Below are 16,203 nucleotides of genomic sequence, written 5' to 3'. Positions count from 1 at the left end.
AGAGCCGCGCAGCGCCGCCCCGCCCCGCCCCGCCGCGGGGAGGAGGCGCGGCCTCTGCTCCGCCTTCGCCCGGGCGGAAGGAGCCCCGGAAGCCTCACTGCTGTGGAGCGGAAGCGGGACCCTGCACCCTGACATCTAAGTTACCTCAGCCCCGTCGCCCGACTGCTCCCATCCCCCCACTCTCCGCCAAGTTCCCTCCTTCACAGCCGGGTGAAGAACTCTGTCCCAGTCCGTGCGTGCACCCAGCCAAGTACCCACTCTTACACCGTGCCCGGTTTCCTTCCCCATGGCCCCAGCCCACCCCTGGGAGGATACGCCCCCCGTACCTACTTGGCTCCTGTCAGTGTCCTCGTAGACCAACTAAATAGTTGGGAAAATTGTATTAATAAAAGATACCACGTTTACCCAAACAACCTTGTCTGTTCTTTACTCACTGAGCTGCCTTCTCCATCAGCTTGAGGGCTGCTGAGAAAACGGCGCGTCTCTTAGAGGTAGTGCTGGGGGGCTGCAGTTCTTGATCAACATGAGGTTGGGGGGGTTAACCCTCCAACCCGCAGGACCAAGGCAGGCCGTAGAGCCACAACCACCAGCCCACAGGCAGAGCCGGCCTTCGGGAAAAGAGACTCGGGAAGGCTGGTCTTGCACTGATATGACAGTTTTTGCTATATCCCAAAAGCCCTAGGTCTTTTCAGGAGAGCAACGTTTGGCCTGGCACAAGAGCTAGCAAGTCAGTGTAGCATGCTCTGAAGTTCATTACTGTTGACATGCATCTGTGGTATTCGTTTTGTTTTTAAAACTATTTTCAATCAATGAAAAAAAACATTTTGTATAAAAACAGTCACCATATTTAGAAGCTCTCCAAGGATTTTTCAAGCCAAGCCCCAAAGAGCCAGCGGAGTCAAAATACAGCTTTAGATGTACACCTTCTTAAACGTTAACCGTATTTGAAAAAGTCTCCAGTCTTCTAAGTGCCAGCTTCTGTAAGTGTGCTTGTGGGGTGGGGGTATTTAAATGCAGTGCCAAACTATTCAGGCCATTCTGCTAACAGACAATTCAATCTCTTTCTGATAAAACAAATACCAAAATGGCAGGGGGTCAGGCTTGATGATCTGCTCAGGTCCATTCCAGCCCTACAAACTATGAAACTGAATGCAACATTTTTAAGGAGCCATTTCCAGGCTAACCACAGCATCGTCCCACTTGTACAAGCTGACCCTCAGCTGGATTTTGTTTTTCAAAGACAAAACCAGCTAGGTATCTTTTTGAAATCACAAGTTGACTTTTTAGAAATCAGAAAATGTAGGCCATTGAGTACAGTAAAAATTGAAATTGGCACTTTTAAAAAAAGATTCAAGCCACAGGTTCTCAGAACAACAGAAACTTCTTGTAAAATACAGTTTAAGTTGTACAATCTGTAGTAGAGAATTATTTGGGGTTATTTGGTTGTTAACATAAACATTTTTCCTGCAATGGCTAGATTTTTTTTTTTTTTTTAAAACGGAGGTGCATCTCAAATCTTTAGGACTCCAGAGAAAAGTGCAAACATGTCATCCATTTCTTTATCTCTAGAGTCCAGCTGCAAGCTTCATGATTTTCTTCAGCCCCTTGAAGCAAAATGAAATGCCAAGGCCTTCCTTAGTATTTTTCCTATACAACTTTGAAGACTGATTTGTCAATCTTGGGTGCGTTATACATGGAAATAGCACTGTACTGATTTGTTCTAATAGATGAGATTTGTGGAGAGTTTGGTGTTCTTCTTCTCATGCCCTCAACATAAACTAGATGCTTTTCTAGAATCGTGCACAAGGGATGGCTCTTCCCACTGGTGCAGCAAGGTCCTGCTTTGTACACGTCTTGCCGTAAGTGCTCCATGGTCTGCACTTCAGTGAACTAGCATATATTCGTGTCATTAAAAAAAACCCAAATCAAATGGCGCTATTCTAATCTTTCAGTTTGCATGTGCAGGTGATTCAGGGATCACCATGTTGACCAGTCGCAGCCCTTCTGGGAAGGCCCTCTTCAGGTTCCAGGTCCATTTCATAGTACATGCTTGCACGTAATCTCTCTTTCCATAACTGCAGTTGTGCCCTGTCAGCCATATGCAAGGTTACAACACTGGTCAAAACTCTTATGTGCTTTAAGCCATTTAGTTACTTCTGTAGGACCACAAAAGTAGATGTTTAGGTCTTCCATCTGCCTTGATCTTTCTTTTTGGCTTGCTACCTTTCTTCTGATGGTCATCAGTAGACGCAATACCAGCCAGTAAGTACAGGTTATCCTTTAGTGTTGGCTTTAGATATCTTGTTATTTCACAACTGTCATTTAGAACTGGTCTGGTTTCTTGTCACAACCTGAACATTCCCATACTGCACATGCATACTGTGCAGTGGAGTAACACAAGGCAATAGCAGTGGTTCATAATGTAGCTCAGCTTCCTCTCCACTTTGAAGTGACCAACTTTTGAAGTATTTTGTGTGCACTGACTTTCCTTTTCCTTTTCTCTACACATTTTGAAGTTAAGTGTTAGGTCCAGTGTAACCCACGACTTCACAGGGTTCAGGTGATTAGTCAGCGTGAATCCATTCCATGTGATGTTTAATTTTTGCTTGGATTCTCTACGGCATAGGTAAAAAAGCTGTGATGTGGGCCTAGGTTGTTTTAGCGTGAAGCTGGGTCTTTATTGCAGTAATCTGAGTGGTTGCTCAGTGCATGTTAGTCTGTTCTCATCAGTGATGAAGTCCTTCTCTTGTGACATGATGCATAGACCATCAGCATATATAAAGCACTTCATACTACTCTGTATGGGTTGGTCATTGTATGTTAAAAAGAATCAGTGCTAGCATGCTACCCTATGGGAGGCCATTTCATTGTTGTCTCTAGCAGCTCCACTTCTTGCACAGTGCTGCATAAAAATGTCCATTCACCAAAAATGGATTAGATGAGCTGCACTAGGTGGTAGCTGTGCATCATATCGTTGACTTTGGAATGCAGGTTTTGATGGTTGACTATTGTATACTGCCGATAAGTCTACTAATAAGTCTCATCATCCCTCTTCAAATCCATCTTCTATATACTGGGTGGTATTTGGCCCACACAGGACTTGCCTGATCTAAATCTGGCTTGTAGTTTTAAATGTTGTTCGATGTGAGGTGCAACACAATTGAAAATGAGGTGTTTGTAAAGCTTATAAAGCTAGCAGAGACGTGACACTGGCCTAAAGTTCTCTGGGCCAGAAACATCCTTACCAGACTTTACATGGGCTTCTTGCCATAGCTTAGGTTTTCTTAGAGTTGACAAGCAAGTGTTAAAAAGATTTCATACCCACACCACGCTTCGGTTGCAGGATCAAAGTGCTTGATCTGCTTCATGTATATGTCATTGAATCCAGCTGCTTTGCCACTCTTCAAATGACTTATTCCACCATCAAGTTAATCTATTGTGTATGGATTGCTACATGGATTTTCCTCCAGATCAGTTTGACATCTAATTTGTATTTTAGCTTGTTTGTTTGAAGCTCAACCGTTGAGTAGAAGCTGGTGAGCCACCTGTTGTGGTATTGCTATTGCTGTACTGTCTTCAGGTCATTACTCAGCCTGCAAATGGTTAACCATGCTTTCCTGCTAGTGTGGGTCATATCTATTCCTTTGATCAGTTATTTCCATTTCCACTGCCTTTCTTCTTGGAGAGTGTTAGGGCTGTTCCTGCTGCAATAGTGTCTTCCGAGAGAGGATTTCTTTGAAACATCTGGTATTTTTTGCATTTGGTTGCTAGCATGGGAGTAAACCCTGATATATACTCAGATCCGCATCCTGGAGATAGATGACCCTTGGGAGTTTTGCGTAGTACATTCACCAAGAGGTCATAGTTATCCAAGACTGGTTCCATCTTAAAAGTCTGCCATCTTAAAATTTAAAGTTTCTATGCATGGGTACCATATATCTGTTGTGACATTGATAGCAACTGGTCTGTGCTATGTATGGGGAATGGGTTCCAACATGTCTTTTTTGCATATAACTTGGCATATATTCCTAGAAATCTGCCTACTACCCAATTTATTCAGATTGCACTGGAAAGCAACTTTAAAAGCACTGGTAAAATGCTGCCCAAAAGAAAACTGCAAGATTATGTAAATCATAAAATCATAGAAAGTTTGGGATTGAAGGGACCACAGGTGGTCATCTAGTTCTACCCCTGCTCAAAGCAGGACCAGCCTCAATTAGATCATCCCAGCCAAAGCTTTATCTAGCCAGGTTTGGAAAACCCCCAAGGATGGAGCTTCCACCACCGCCCTGGGTAGCCTGTTCCAGTGTTTTACTACCCTCCTGGTGAGAAATTTTTTCTTAATATCTAACCTAAACATCCCTTGCTGCAACTGGAAACCATTACTTCTTGTTCTGTCATCTGAAATCGCTGCTATCCTGACAGAACACATGATAGGAACTTATAACTTCAAAATGGCATTTCTCCTTCCCACTCAAGAATGAATATGCTAGGGATAGATGCATTTTAAGATACAGTGTACTACTGTACATAAAGAATACCTGTGGATGGATTAACTAGATAATCATTTGAGAAAAAGCTTGCAATACCTTCTACATTCTGGAGAATCAGACAATTCTGAAATGGACTTGTAAACCAAAGATTAGTAGTCAGGACTTTGGCACCTGCTTTTCTCCTCATTACCATATTACTTTCTGGCATAAAAAGCTGTTCAGCTAGTCACACAAGAATGAATAATCTGATTCTAAACATTAAACTTAATTAATGTAAGAGTACAGGTAAATTAGCCAGTGTGATAGGTAAGGTACTCAACACTTTCTAAAGACAATAAATGCCAAGCTGAAAAACAGATGCTTACTTTAGCAATTCAGAGCACAAAACACTCTTTATTGCATTAGATGTCATTACCACTATTCATTTTTTTTAAAAGGTTCTAAGTGAATGTCTAGATTCCCTTTTCTGAGAGTTTGGATTTTTTTTTTAAGTGACTTGTTTGCCTAATCCTAGCTCATATTAAAGATTCCCACTGACTACATTGTGATCAGGTCCTCAATATTGAGAGCTTTTATAACCCTTATCCTTCTGCAGTTTCTCAGCTTATTATGACCCGGAGTGTGTCACTTCATTTCTGAAAAGCAGTCATATTCAGTCTTTCCCCTGAGTATGTATGCAAAAATCAAGTACACTGAAGTGAAGTGAACCCCATACTCACACAGGAGCAGGTAGGACAGACTTTCCTTGCACAGCACCTTCTCTTAATAAGTCTGCTGTGGAACATTGACTTTTTTACCCCCCCCCCAGCAATTGTCAGAGCAGTCCTTAAGCAAGAGAGCAGAGAGAGCCCAAACTACAGAGAAAGATCTTGAACATTCCTCTGTCCCAAGGTAAATTTTTATTAGTTTTTTTTAATTCACTTCTAAAACTTAGAAATCATATTACAGAGAGTTGCTACTGAAATAACCCAAAGGTGTTTCCTGTTTGAGGTAATAAAGCACCCTAAGCTGAATTAAGTACAAAGCTGGCAGTCAAGAAGATGGCCATTGTGAAATCAGTGCCCTGCAGTTACCATATGGAACTTTTAAATTAAAATATTCAAATTTTCCAGTGACAGCAGAAAAATGCCCATCAGGGCTACTGGTAAAAGGAACCCAAGGATACTCTCAAATGTAATCCAGCAAGGTTGTCTAAGTGGCACCACTATGCCCAGAAGCAATGCAGTCAGAATATACAGGTTTGTGATGGACAGAGAGAGAAGAAAAACAGCACAAGGTTTCTTCACACTGTTCTGTTCTTTTTAACCTATGATAACCCTAAGTAACCTCACGCCAGCTGTCTTACTATTTTTGCAGCTTATTGCAGAGTATTTCTCAAAGTCTCACATAAATTAGGGAGCTCCTAAAATTGTTACAATATTTAAAGTATTATTTAAGTTCAAGAAATGTTCAATACTTCAGTAAACTTCCTTCACCATTTGCTGGTCCTTTATTTGGGCAAAGTGTGTGTGTGGGGGGGGGGAGCAGAAAGAGAATATATTGTATTTCTGAAGCATTAAAAAAATATGAATCCAGCACATTCACCCATACTATTCCTGTGTCTCTGAAGCATTCAAATGGCTTTAGTTCACTTACTTTTAAAATAGTTTCTTTTTCCATAAAATAATTTCTTTTTCCATAACAAAGTTAAAATGTTGTATAGACAGGTCTTACCTGTCTCCTTTCTCCAACAGGACATTTTCAAGTGTGCATCATTCATGCATTTAAGTGCAAGTAGTCTTAACAGTTGAATAAATGCATACGGTTCAAATACAAAACACCGAGTATAGATACTGAAATATAGTACAGCCTCCAATTTGCACAGATTATAACCCAATGAAAACTGGCAGCACTGCCTCACTTCTCTAAAATTTAGTGCAAAAGGAAAGCCTTTTATCATATCATTAAAAAAAGTGTATTTTCACATAATAGTCTGGGATGTACCAGTACTACATGAAACAGTAAAGCTAAAACTCCAATTATCAAAATAGTTTTTTTATTTGCTTTTTTTTTTTTTTTTATCTTTGATTCATAAAATTCAGCTGTAGAAGTCAGGTTCAATCATGGCCAAGAATTTGTGAGGTTTTACTGTATTTACATCTGAAGAAAAGTATATTGGATAATATAATGAAAACACGCTGATTCTATACATTGGTTTTATTCTGTACATAAATATAATTCCTAGCAAATAGAAAGCCTGTGCAATATAAAGTAAGAAAGAGAACAATGTAATAGATAACTTACAGTACATTTTCATATACAAAACTTTATGAAAAAATATTTCCAGCACTTTGGTCTCATATCAATATAAATTTATCAATAATAGCTGAAAAAAATTATGAAAAAATATTAGCATTTTCAGTTTAAGTCGCTCCAATTTAGTTACCATACCAACTTTCTCTGTGGTTAAGTTTCCTTGAAACTTTTGTTTTTGGTTTTATTTGAAAAGAGCTGTCAGGAATTCAATTGCTGTTTCATAAGGGTAAAAAGAAAAATTTCTAAAAGATGACAGAAAGCTGAAAAGACAGAAAAATGGAAAACACACAATAGATGCCCCTCTCAGCCAACTACATATGTATTATCACATAGCTAAATATAGTACAATCGTCTTTATGTAAACTTTTAAGAAATTTCTAAATATTAAGACCTGCTTATTGCAAGTGAGCAAAACGAAGCCAAAGTAATATTTACCCAAACAGAACTCTGTCACTGAATTAGAACACCAGAGAAGCATACATGTATTACTCCCAGTCACATTCAAACTCTTTCATACTTACAGTAACTCAGTGAATTTGAATATTGTCCCTTTCCAGTGTTATTTTTTAATGTTAGCAATTGTCTTCATTAAAATACTATATTTCAGAAACATAAAAAAAGTCCTGCTTGAGGTGCTAAGAGAGCATTACTCCCATTAACTTTAAACACAATTCTTTGGCTAAAACAAAATACAATACTACCAAAATTTTAAATAGCTGATAAATATTTTCACTTCATTTGTACTGACGACTATTTTTTTTTGCTAATATACATAATGGAAAACTGGCATTGCAACAGAGAAACCACCAAAATCCTTTAATTTACGACCTGTACTCTCATTGCACAAGCACATTCACACTTACTATAGCATTGTACTATAGCAAGGTTCTTCAGTCAACAGCAGCTAAGTGGTAAAATTACTCAAATGGATAGCAATGACCCTCCTCCACATGCTCCCCCTCCATCAGACCACAAGCTTACACCAACTATGTGAACCACAGTAAAACCAACTCTATCTTTCAGGGTTTACACATAACTACTTTATTATGCAAGGGATACATTATTTGGAAAAATGTACTAGACTCATTACGATGGCTCAAAAATCTCTGCTCCAACTTTTCCCCAAATAGTATTTTAGTGTTTTCTAAATAAAGCTTATTGAATATACACGTGGTAAAAGATTCCACCAGGATTCTCAGTGCAAAATAGTGCAAAGAAGTTCTACAGTGTACAATCTTCTAATGTTCTATAGCAGAGAATAAAATATTCAGGTAAGAGTTTTTAAATCAGATTTACTCTGTGTACCAAACTCATATAGCAAAACTAGGGAAAACAAATCAGTAACAAAACTTTTAAACAAATTCATTCATAACATAATTCTGGATATAACCCATTAATCTTAAAAACCCTGTAGACTGCCAGAAGGACAATATATGAGTATTTAGGACTTGTGATATAAAACCCAAGCAAAATGTATTGCTATCTCAAGGTAAATGTAAGAGTAAAGCATATCCTCCATATACAGCTATCACATTTTCAAAACTTTCTAGACACCAGTGTGATGGTAAGTAACAGGCATTCATGTTGACTCAAATTCCAAAATGAAATATAAAAAAAATATAAAAATATAGTTAATATTTATTGTATAGGTCTCCCCCATATCCACCCTAACATGCATGCATCTTACAAAATGCTTTAAAATTACCAGCTGTAAAAATACTGATTACTACACAGCATCTGAAGAATGGTCTTGATGTACACATGTAATTCAACTGCATTTAGTCTACAAGGTATTTTTCTTCAAGGCTGCCTATTCTGGCAAATAGACTCAAGAGTACCAAACTGATCCCAAATGCTTTATGCATGCAAAGTTTCTCAAAATATCTGTCATCTGTCTCCATGTTAACCCCTGAAGAAAAGCTGGTGAGAATGTGAACAGTAACTGATATGTCAAGTAGAGGTTCTAGTCAATTAAGTCTGGTAGAATTAACTCGCAGCTGAAATCTCCCTGGAATTTTATGGTCTCATCTCACTGCAACTTGTTAAACAACATCCAATTTTTCTTCTAGCACGAGAATTGCTTATATTATAATTTTAGAATTATGCTTTTAAAATGCTGCACGTGATCCGATTAAGAAATGACATCATGGGTATCACTGTTGGGTCTTTGCCGTACAGTCAGTGGGGGTAGAGGCTTCCCATAGAAATCTATTTAAGAAACATCAGAGAAGAAAAACAAGTTAGTATAGAATTTATTGCATCTGTTAATGTACCTCCTCCTCCTTTAAGCTGGATTGCACTGACTAAATTCCTGCTCTCCTTACAAAAGCCAGGCAGACTAGTTTTAGGGTGAAATCTTGTAAGAAGGATATAATTCTAAGTGCGGAGCAGTTCTGTTGACCCAAAGCTAGGCTACTCTCATTATTAAATATTGCATCTAGCAAGATGTGGGCTTACAAATTGATAACGGGACGCTCAGAATGTGTTCGTAATCTGATTAGAGAAGTAGCCAAACTTAGAACAGATACTGTGGTAAAGACTGCATTGCTCCTATATGTACAAATGGCTCACTAAGAAACAGCAGTGAGTTACACAAGCAAACATAAATAGATGAGAATAAAGGCTCACAACAGTAAACTTAAGTCCAAGAAGTTTCCAAGAGTCTAAGACCACCTGTATTTCAGTTCTCACAAAAACCATGCTAGCCCTCTGAATGGGATATGTTAATTATTTTTATCCAGTAATAAAATATGCCTGCTCTTGACAACAGAGTTTGAGGTAGAAAAATTGCATTTCCAAAACCAAGGTAGCAAGCATGCCAGAAAAGAGGAAAGGTATCCTTAGACAAACACTTGTTATTAATACAAGGTTGCATACAGACTGACACACACAAAACACTTCACAAACAAAACAAAAATGTCAAATATGGTTGGTAACAGGACACAGACAGAAAAAAAATGTACAAGCAACTTTTTGAATCCTTCGCCTTAAATGCAGTTTTCTTGTTTATGCCACTTAAATTTAAAAGTCTTAAATACATTATAGCCTGCCACAAGATTTTATCACAGCTGTCCAAGGGACACAGTAAATATACTGCATTTCATATTTTTTTCATCTCTAGATGTAACGGTTTCTTTTAAAGTAGTGATCGCAATCGATAACTGACAACAGCAAGTGAATTAATATTGATTAGACTTTTCTTTAAGTTATGTAATAAATGTTTTTCAGAATAAGACCTTAATTTTATGCTTTGTGGCTATGTAGTGCTTTTGGGGAGGGTGGGAAACCCCAAACAAATACTGGATTAAGTTTTACACTGGTGTAAATCCATTGGTTTCAATGGAGCTACTCCAGTTGTATAGAAACGTGAGAAAAAGAAGCAAGCCCATAATGCTGACAGAACCACTGTTAATTATAATAGGGTAAATGAAAACTTCAAAGGGTACAGACACACAGAACTGAACTGTTCCCAAGTGTCGCTGATGGGTAATCAGGTCACAACTGCTGCAGGTCAGAAGTGGCCACATGCACAGTGCTCAAGGTGTTCCAGATACAGCTGTTACCTTTTAGGCCAGTGGTCTCCAGCCTTTAAGTAGGAGATCACCTTTAGCATTTAAAAGCAACCCAAAATCTATCATGTGCCACTGCTGCCACCCCACACCACTATCACCACCTAGCAGGTAAATCTGTGGGGAGGGAAAAGGGGGCAGATTGAGGCAGCGGGATAAAAAAATTATTTGGGGGCATGCCTCCCCAGTAGGTAAGTCCCACCCGGCCGAGGCCCCACTCTACTTACCCCTGCTTTTGCCTCTACCATACTGTCATTCAGCACAGGGACCTCGATCTAGCCCCCAATCCTTCCCTCCACAGACTGACCAGCTGGGCAGGGGCGTGCCTATGCATGCACGTGAGCACTCAGCCCCCCACCCCAGCCTCGGACTGACTCCAAGAGGCTCTGAGATCTACTGGTGGATCAAGATCCATTGGTGGTGACCACTGTTTTAGGTGTTGAAGTGCTGTGGCTCCAACAACTGGGGAAGGGAGATAACAACCCAGCATGCACTAGACTGGGTAGGTTGGGGGAATGAGGTGCTTGCATCCATAATTTGGGGACCTCAGGGACTGGATGACCTGTGGCTGGGGATGTCTGCACTTTTCTGCCTGCCCTTCTCTCCTAAACATGAGTTAAATAAATTTCAATAGCCTGCACTTGACTGAAATCTGCACCGTGCTTGCCTGCTTCAGGATGGCTGGGGGAGGGATGTTTGGACTCATGCCTTCAGGTTTCTGGAGATGAGGGGGGCATGATGAGGGGCTGTAATCAAGTAGGCAGTGAAGACACAGCTGGTTGTTAGATAGAGCTTTTACTGAACAAGCAGCACAAGGAAGCTCATCAATGAGAAGTGCAAATGGAAAAAAAAAAGAAAAGGAACAGTGAGTGGAGCTCTGGCTATGTACCAAACGGGCCAGTTGCAGCAGCTGGGGGGTAAGGAGGGATGCAGTGTGATTTGCCAAACCTATATCAAGGAACACTTGGTGTCCACACATAACACTGAACCCATTCAGTAGAGTACTTGATTTTCCAAGTACACTTATGAAGTATTCCAGATGGCTTGAAAACAAGTTTAATGCGCTTTTACACCTGTCCATTTCAGGTTAAAACCACATTTAATCTGGCCTGTGTGTTATGTGTCCCCATACCTTAAGATATTGCCGTTATAATCCAGGTAACTATAAAATAATTTCCAAAAGCATGGAGTTGCAAAGGAAACTTTAGCCCCTGTACCTGAAGAAATTTATACATCCTTACAAGTATATTCTTCAGTAGATATAAGCAACACTCATTTTTAAGTCTTATGCTAGAGCTACCTGCATTGCTGGCAAAAGTACAATCTTTAATTTAAATAATTGTATAATTAAAGTTCTATATCATTGGCAGATTGCCTATTAGTTCAGCCTAAACATCTAGCACAAAAAAACCCTCCATTCTGAATCACGCAAAAATGGTAAGATAAAAACATCCTGATTGTTAACACTCACATTAACTGAATATGAATTTTAAAATGAGCTTTAAAGAAAAATCATACGTCTCTGATAACACTAAAGCTGCATTACAACCAGAGACCTGAGAGTTTCTTTTACTGCAAATTACTCTGATATTTCTATCGTTATATACCAGCACAGTACTGTATTTCAACTACACTTGTAAAAATTCCAAACATTAAAAAAAAGACAGAAAAATAATTCAAGGAATTGTTGTGTTCTACATAAAGACTCCAAGAAAAGTGAATGGGAATACTGAAAGAACATCTACTATTATGGTATTTTATTAACATAAATGTACTAATGCTACAGAATTCACTTTTGTAAAGAGGTTGATCACTTTCAGTTTGTCAGTAGAGCTAAAATATCCTTTCAATTTTTCCCCTAATGCACGTTTTGACTGTGACAGGGAAACAAAACACTTCAGAAAGTAGCCACTGTGCACAAGTTTAGTAGGTGGTCTGCTAAAGATTCCTCAATCTGAAGTCTTGTTAGTGAATAGTGACAGGGGCCCTGTTGAAGAACCTAGCCTGATCAGAACAACTCAAAGAACTACTTTGTTTCTAAAGGGTAAAGTAGCCTTCCTATTCAATTCTTTCTTGCTTGAGTGTGTACAAGTGTTAATCCCACTACACAGGACTGGCAACCAGTACACCCTCCCAACAGAAGTGGTAAAGTTTCACCATATCAATTAAACACCAACTAAAGTACAGCTCTTCTAAACTTGGCATGTGACTGCACCTCTTAATCAAAAAAACAGCAGTAAATTAGCTCTACTGTACAGCCAGCCTTGCCAACTGATACAACGGAGTATTCCCGAAGAAGGAAGCAGAATGTTGCTTGTGCTCTGGTAGAATAAGCCTTGGTGAGAGAGATGCTATCGAGCTGATAACACATTTCAGTGTCATCCATGATGCTTTTAGAGCTCATGCTTCCCTTTTAGAATGCCCAGGTGTAGTCAGAAATACACTGGAGATCAGTCTGTATGGCTTAATCCTGGCCATGTAATAATAGCTCAATACTGGATTTATTAGGACATGTAATTTATTTTCCTCCAGAGCAATGCATGGTACTTATTTTCTCTATGGAACATCTTAGAGCCTATCAGGGTGATCGCCAGGGGGGTGATTCTGTTGTAGGTTAGATGGCGTTTAAATCCAGAAAGGGCACTATGAACGAAACAGTTGCTGAGAAGAGGGAACCATGGTGCATCTTTGCCTCCCAGCTCTGCATGACCTCACATGGGAACCCAATGAAGCACATGCAGTTCAGAAAGATACCACCATTCAAAAAATCTTCTCAGCCCCATGAATGCCTTTATTAGAATACACGCTCAAAGAAGAACATTAGTACTACTTACATCCCACATCTCAACATACATTAATTACTATACTCATGATGGGGAAACTGGGAAATGGAAACTTTAGATGACTTGTCCAAGGCTGTACACAATCATGGCAGAACTGGGAAAAGAACTTATATCTTTTATCTCAGTTCCATCTGTTCTGTAGCTACAAAACAGGCTGCCTCACTGATGAAATAAATAAATGGAAGTAAAGAATAAAGCCCCTTCCCTTCCCCTTGCCTCCCTACCTCTTTTTCTGCTTTTTCTTTCTTGCCTTCTTCTCTCTATACTCCTTAAAAGAAGAGTAAGATGGTTTCACAATTAAGATTCACTATAATATAAATTACAGATAGCATCTCTTACCATATCTTATATTTTCTGGAAAGAACATATTTGTTTAAGTCTCATCTGACTTGTATCCAATTTTAATTTTTAGAATTTGAAAATTACCAACAAAGAAAAAAACCCAACATGCCCCAGGAAGACCTCCCCCAGTGCTGGGACCAAACTGGAATACCAGCATGTATCAAAAAAAATCTTTCACGGTTTAAGTTTTAAAAATATCACTCTGAACCAAAATAAAATACTTGGATTTTATCACTATAAAGTACTGTCCCTGTTACTGAAGTATTATATGGCACACTGTAACAGGTGCGTGCAAACACCTTCCAAATACTAAGAAAAAGGCAAAACACCTCCTGTTTGTTTTGAGAAAAGGGAAGTAAAGAAAGCAAGAATATATTCGTTTTCCCTTATGATAAAACAGAAGAAGAATTTGAAAAATCAAAAAGGTGCTTTCAACATGCAAAGTGTTAGTTTTATGTCTGCAGCTATGAAAGAAAGAAAAAGGTATGGAATGGAATGAATGTAGGAGAGAATGAACAAATAATGCTTTTTAAAAAAAAAAAAAATTACCAGTACGATGGGTTTCACCAAGAGGTTCTAGTTTTCGAAGTCTATTAACTTTGGGGGTTCCCCAGCCAACTAAAGAAAAAAATAAACATATTCAAAAACATCACTACTGTCAAAATATCTGGCTTGAAAGCAGTGCCAGTATGCCCATGTGTCTTCTTAGGAAATATGAAAGCTCTAGAGAAGGAAAAATACTTCATATATTCATATGTACTATGCTGGTGAATCCATTTAAAACAAGGCATTTAAAATTTAGTGGTAAAAAGGGATGAAAAGCACCTTACTATTCTGGAGAGCAGTATTTATTGAACTGTCATGCTCTTTTGATGAGAAACTAAGAAAACATCTTCCTTGTTTTCCCAGCCTCATATGTACAACCTAATATTATCATGTCCCATACAGATTTCCAAAAGATTCTATCAGCAAATACCAAGATTAGACAGGTGAAGCCAATTAGAGGGCCTGAAAAACACTATTTGATGTAGATGAGGGCAAGCAGATCATCTTGACAATCATGACAATCATGAGTATCTGTGTGATAAGATTTCTAAATAAGCTGAAATCTTTCTGTCCGTGCTTATCAACTGTTGCAAATATTAGCATTTTTTTCTGCCAGCAGTAATGTTCAAGTTACAAGGTGCTTAAATTTTCATGATCTGTGATGAGTGCAAATGATGCAGGATTTTTGGGTTTTCTTTGGTTTGGTTGTTTTTTGGGTTTTGTTTTTTTTTCCAGACAGTTTTTATATTAAGTCTTTTTTTTTTTTTTCTTCTCATCACATTTAAGTTTTCTTGGAAGGAGATCACTTGATCTTTTGGTCTACTAGAAAGAAACTGTTTCTCTCCAGCTGTTCCTACCAAAGAAACTCACAATGAGATAACATCAACAAATCACAAAAGGCCGGCTGCACTTCATAGTAAATCCTTTTAAAATGTTACATCAACACATACATTTACCCATTTACCCCAGAATATATTTACTTTTACTCTAGTGCGTCCATGAGGGAATTATAATATCCCACCTACAGAGATATAATCATCCTTCTGTGCTAAGCCAGTCAATTTTCTCATGTAGACAAAGCCTAAACAGAAACTGAACAACTGCACTCTTCAAAATTCTCTCTCTCTAATATATTTATGGGAAGCTACCTGGCACAGATATTGCTGAGAGGGTGTGTACGCATCATACAAGTGAGGATCCTCATAGGCAGTCCTCAAGGGAGAATAAACTGTAGTGGTTTAGTCCTGTGCAAAAGCTGGTCCTCTTTGCATTTTTAGAAAGTAAGTGGTTTAAGAGTCAAAGTTACACAAACCAAGACACCAGTTATTAAAGACTGTTTTACTTACCTGGTGGTAGAGGTGGAGGTGGGGTTGGATTCTTGGGAGCAGTATCCTCAATATTAACTGGTTCCACTCTGTGATTCCTTTTCAACTTTAGTTTCTTTTTCTTTTTACTGTTATCTAAGCCAAACAGAACAGAACAGACCATGTACCATATATGTACATTAATGAACTCCACAAATACAGACATATCTTTAGATTATTGTAGCTGCTGGAATGGGATGCACTGACAGTCAGATTCTATTCCATTCTATTCTGTTCTGTTAGGTATGTAAGCCAACTTGGACACCTACTTGTAATTCTATACCACTGTGCTAGAGTCCTTGAAAAACTATTAATACAGAAGGTAGGTAGGTTCTCCTCACTGTTTTTTGAGATTCAGTATTAAGGGTAAGATGATGGTGGATTTTTAGGGCTGGAACATTGCAGAGTAGAATTGCACTTAGGTGCCTAAAGCCTTTTCAGTCTCTAGTAAGTAGAACAGAATCTGGTCAGTGGTGTCTCTAATTTATATTTAGATGTACAGAATAATGGTCCTAACACAACACAGCACCTACATAAACTTTAATTTTACATTGTTATATAATCGTTTTATTATAATCGTGTGCTTTCACTTCAGTTTCAGCTTCTGCCCTTAGATTAAGGGAGTTCAAAATTTATAGATATCATTGGAACTTGGGCCATATGTACAAGAGCACTGAAAAATTGGCAAGCTAGTTCTTGGTTGAAGTATGGCATTTCTCAGTATATTAACCCAGCTGTACACTAGCATGCT

General features: G+C 38.7%; 1 protein-coding gene across 2 annotated transcripts in view; it reads right to left on the bottom strand.

The window, feature by feature from the left end:
* Nucleotides 1–8,408: 8,408 nt before the first annotated feature.
* Nucleotides 8,409–16,203, bottom strand: part of ARL13B (ARF like GTPase 13B) — a 66,576-nt gene continuing 58,781 nt past the window's right edge. The window contains exons 9-12 of one of the 2 annotated variants that reach the window (XM_090058794.1): nucleotides 15,435–15,548; nucleotides 14,092–14,160; nucleotides 13,425–13,468; nucleotides 8,409–8,996 (exon numbers count right to left, since the gene is read on the bottom strand). In XM_090058794.1, coding sequence (XP_089914920.1) covers nucleotides 13,461–13,468; nucleotides 14,092–14,160; nucleotides 15,435–15,548 — 191 coding nt within the window. In that variant the 3' untranslated portion in view covers nucleotides 8,409–8,996; nucleotides 13,425–13,460. The remainder of the gene's footprint in view (nucleotides 8,997–13,424; nucleotides 13,469–14,091; nucleotides 14,161–15,434; nucleotides 15,549–16,203) is intronic. The other variant, XM_090058784.1, reaches the window with a different exon arrangement.

The sequence above is a fragment of the Crocodylus siamensis genome, chromosome 1 (genome assembly GCF_052110815.1).
Source record: "Crocodylus siamensis isolate JL-2025a chromosome 1, ASM5211081v1, whole genome shotgun sequence".
NCBI classification, from domain to species: domain Eukaryota; kingdom Metazoa; phylum Chordata; order Crocodylia; family Crocodylidae; genus Crocodylus; species Crocodylus siamensis.
Note: the sequence above shows the minus strand (reverse complement) of the source record. Positions and strands in the feature narration are given on the sequence as shown.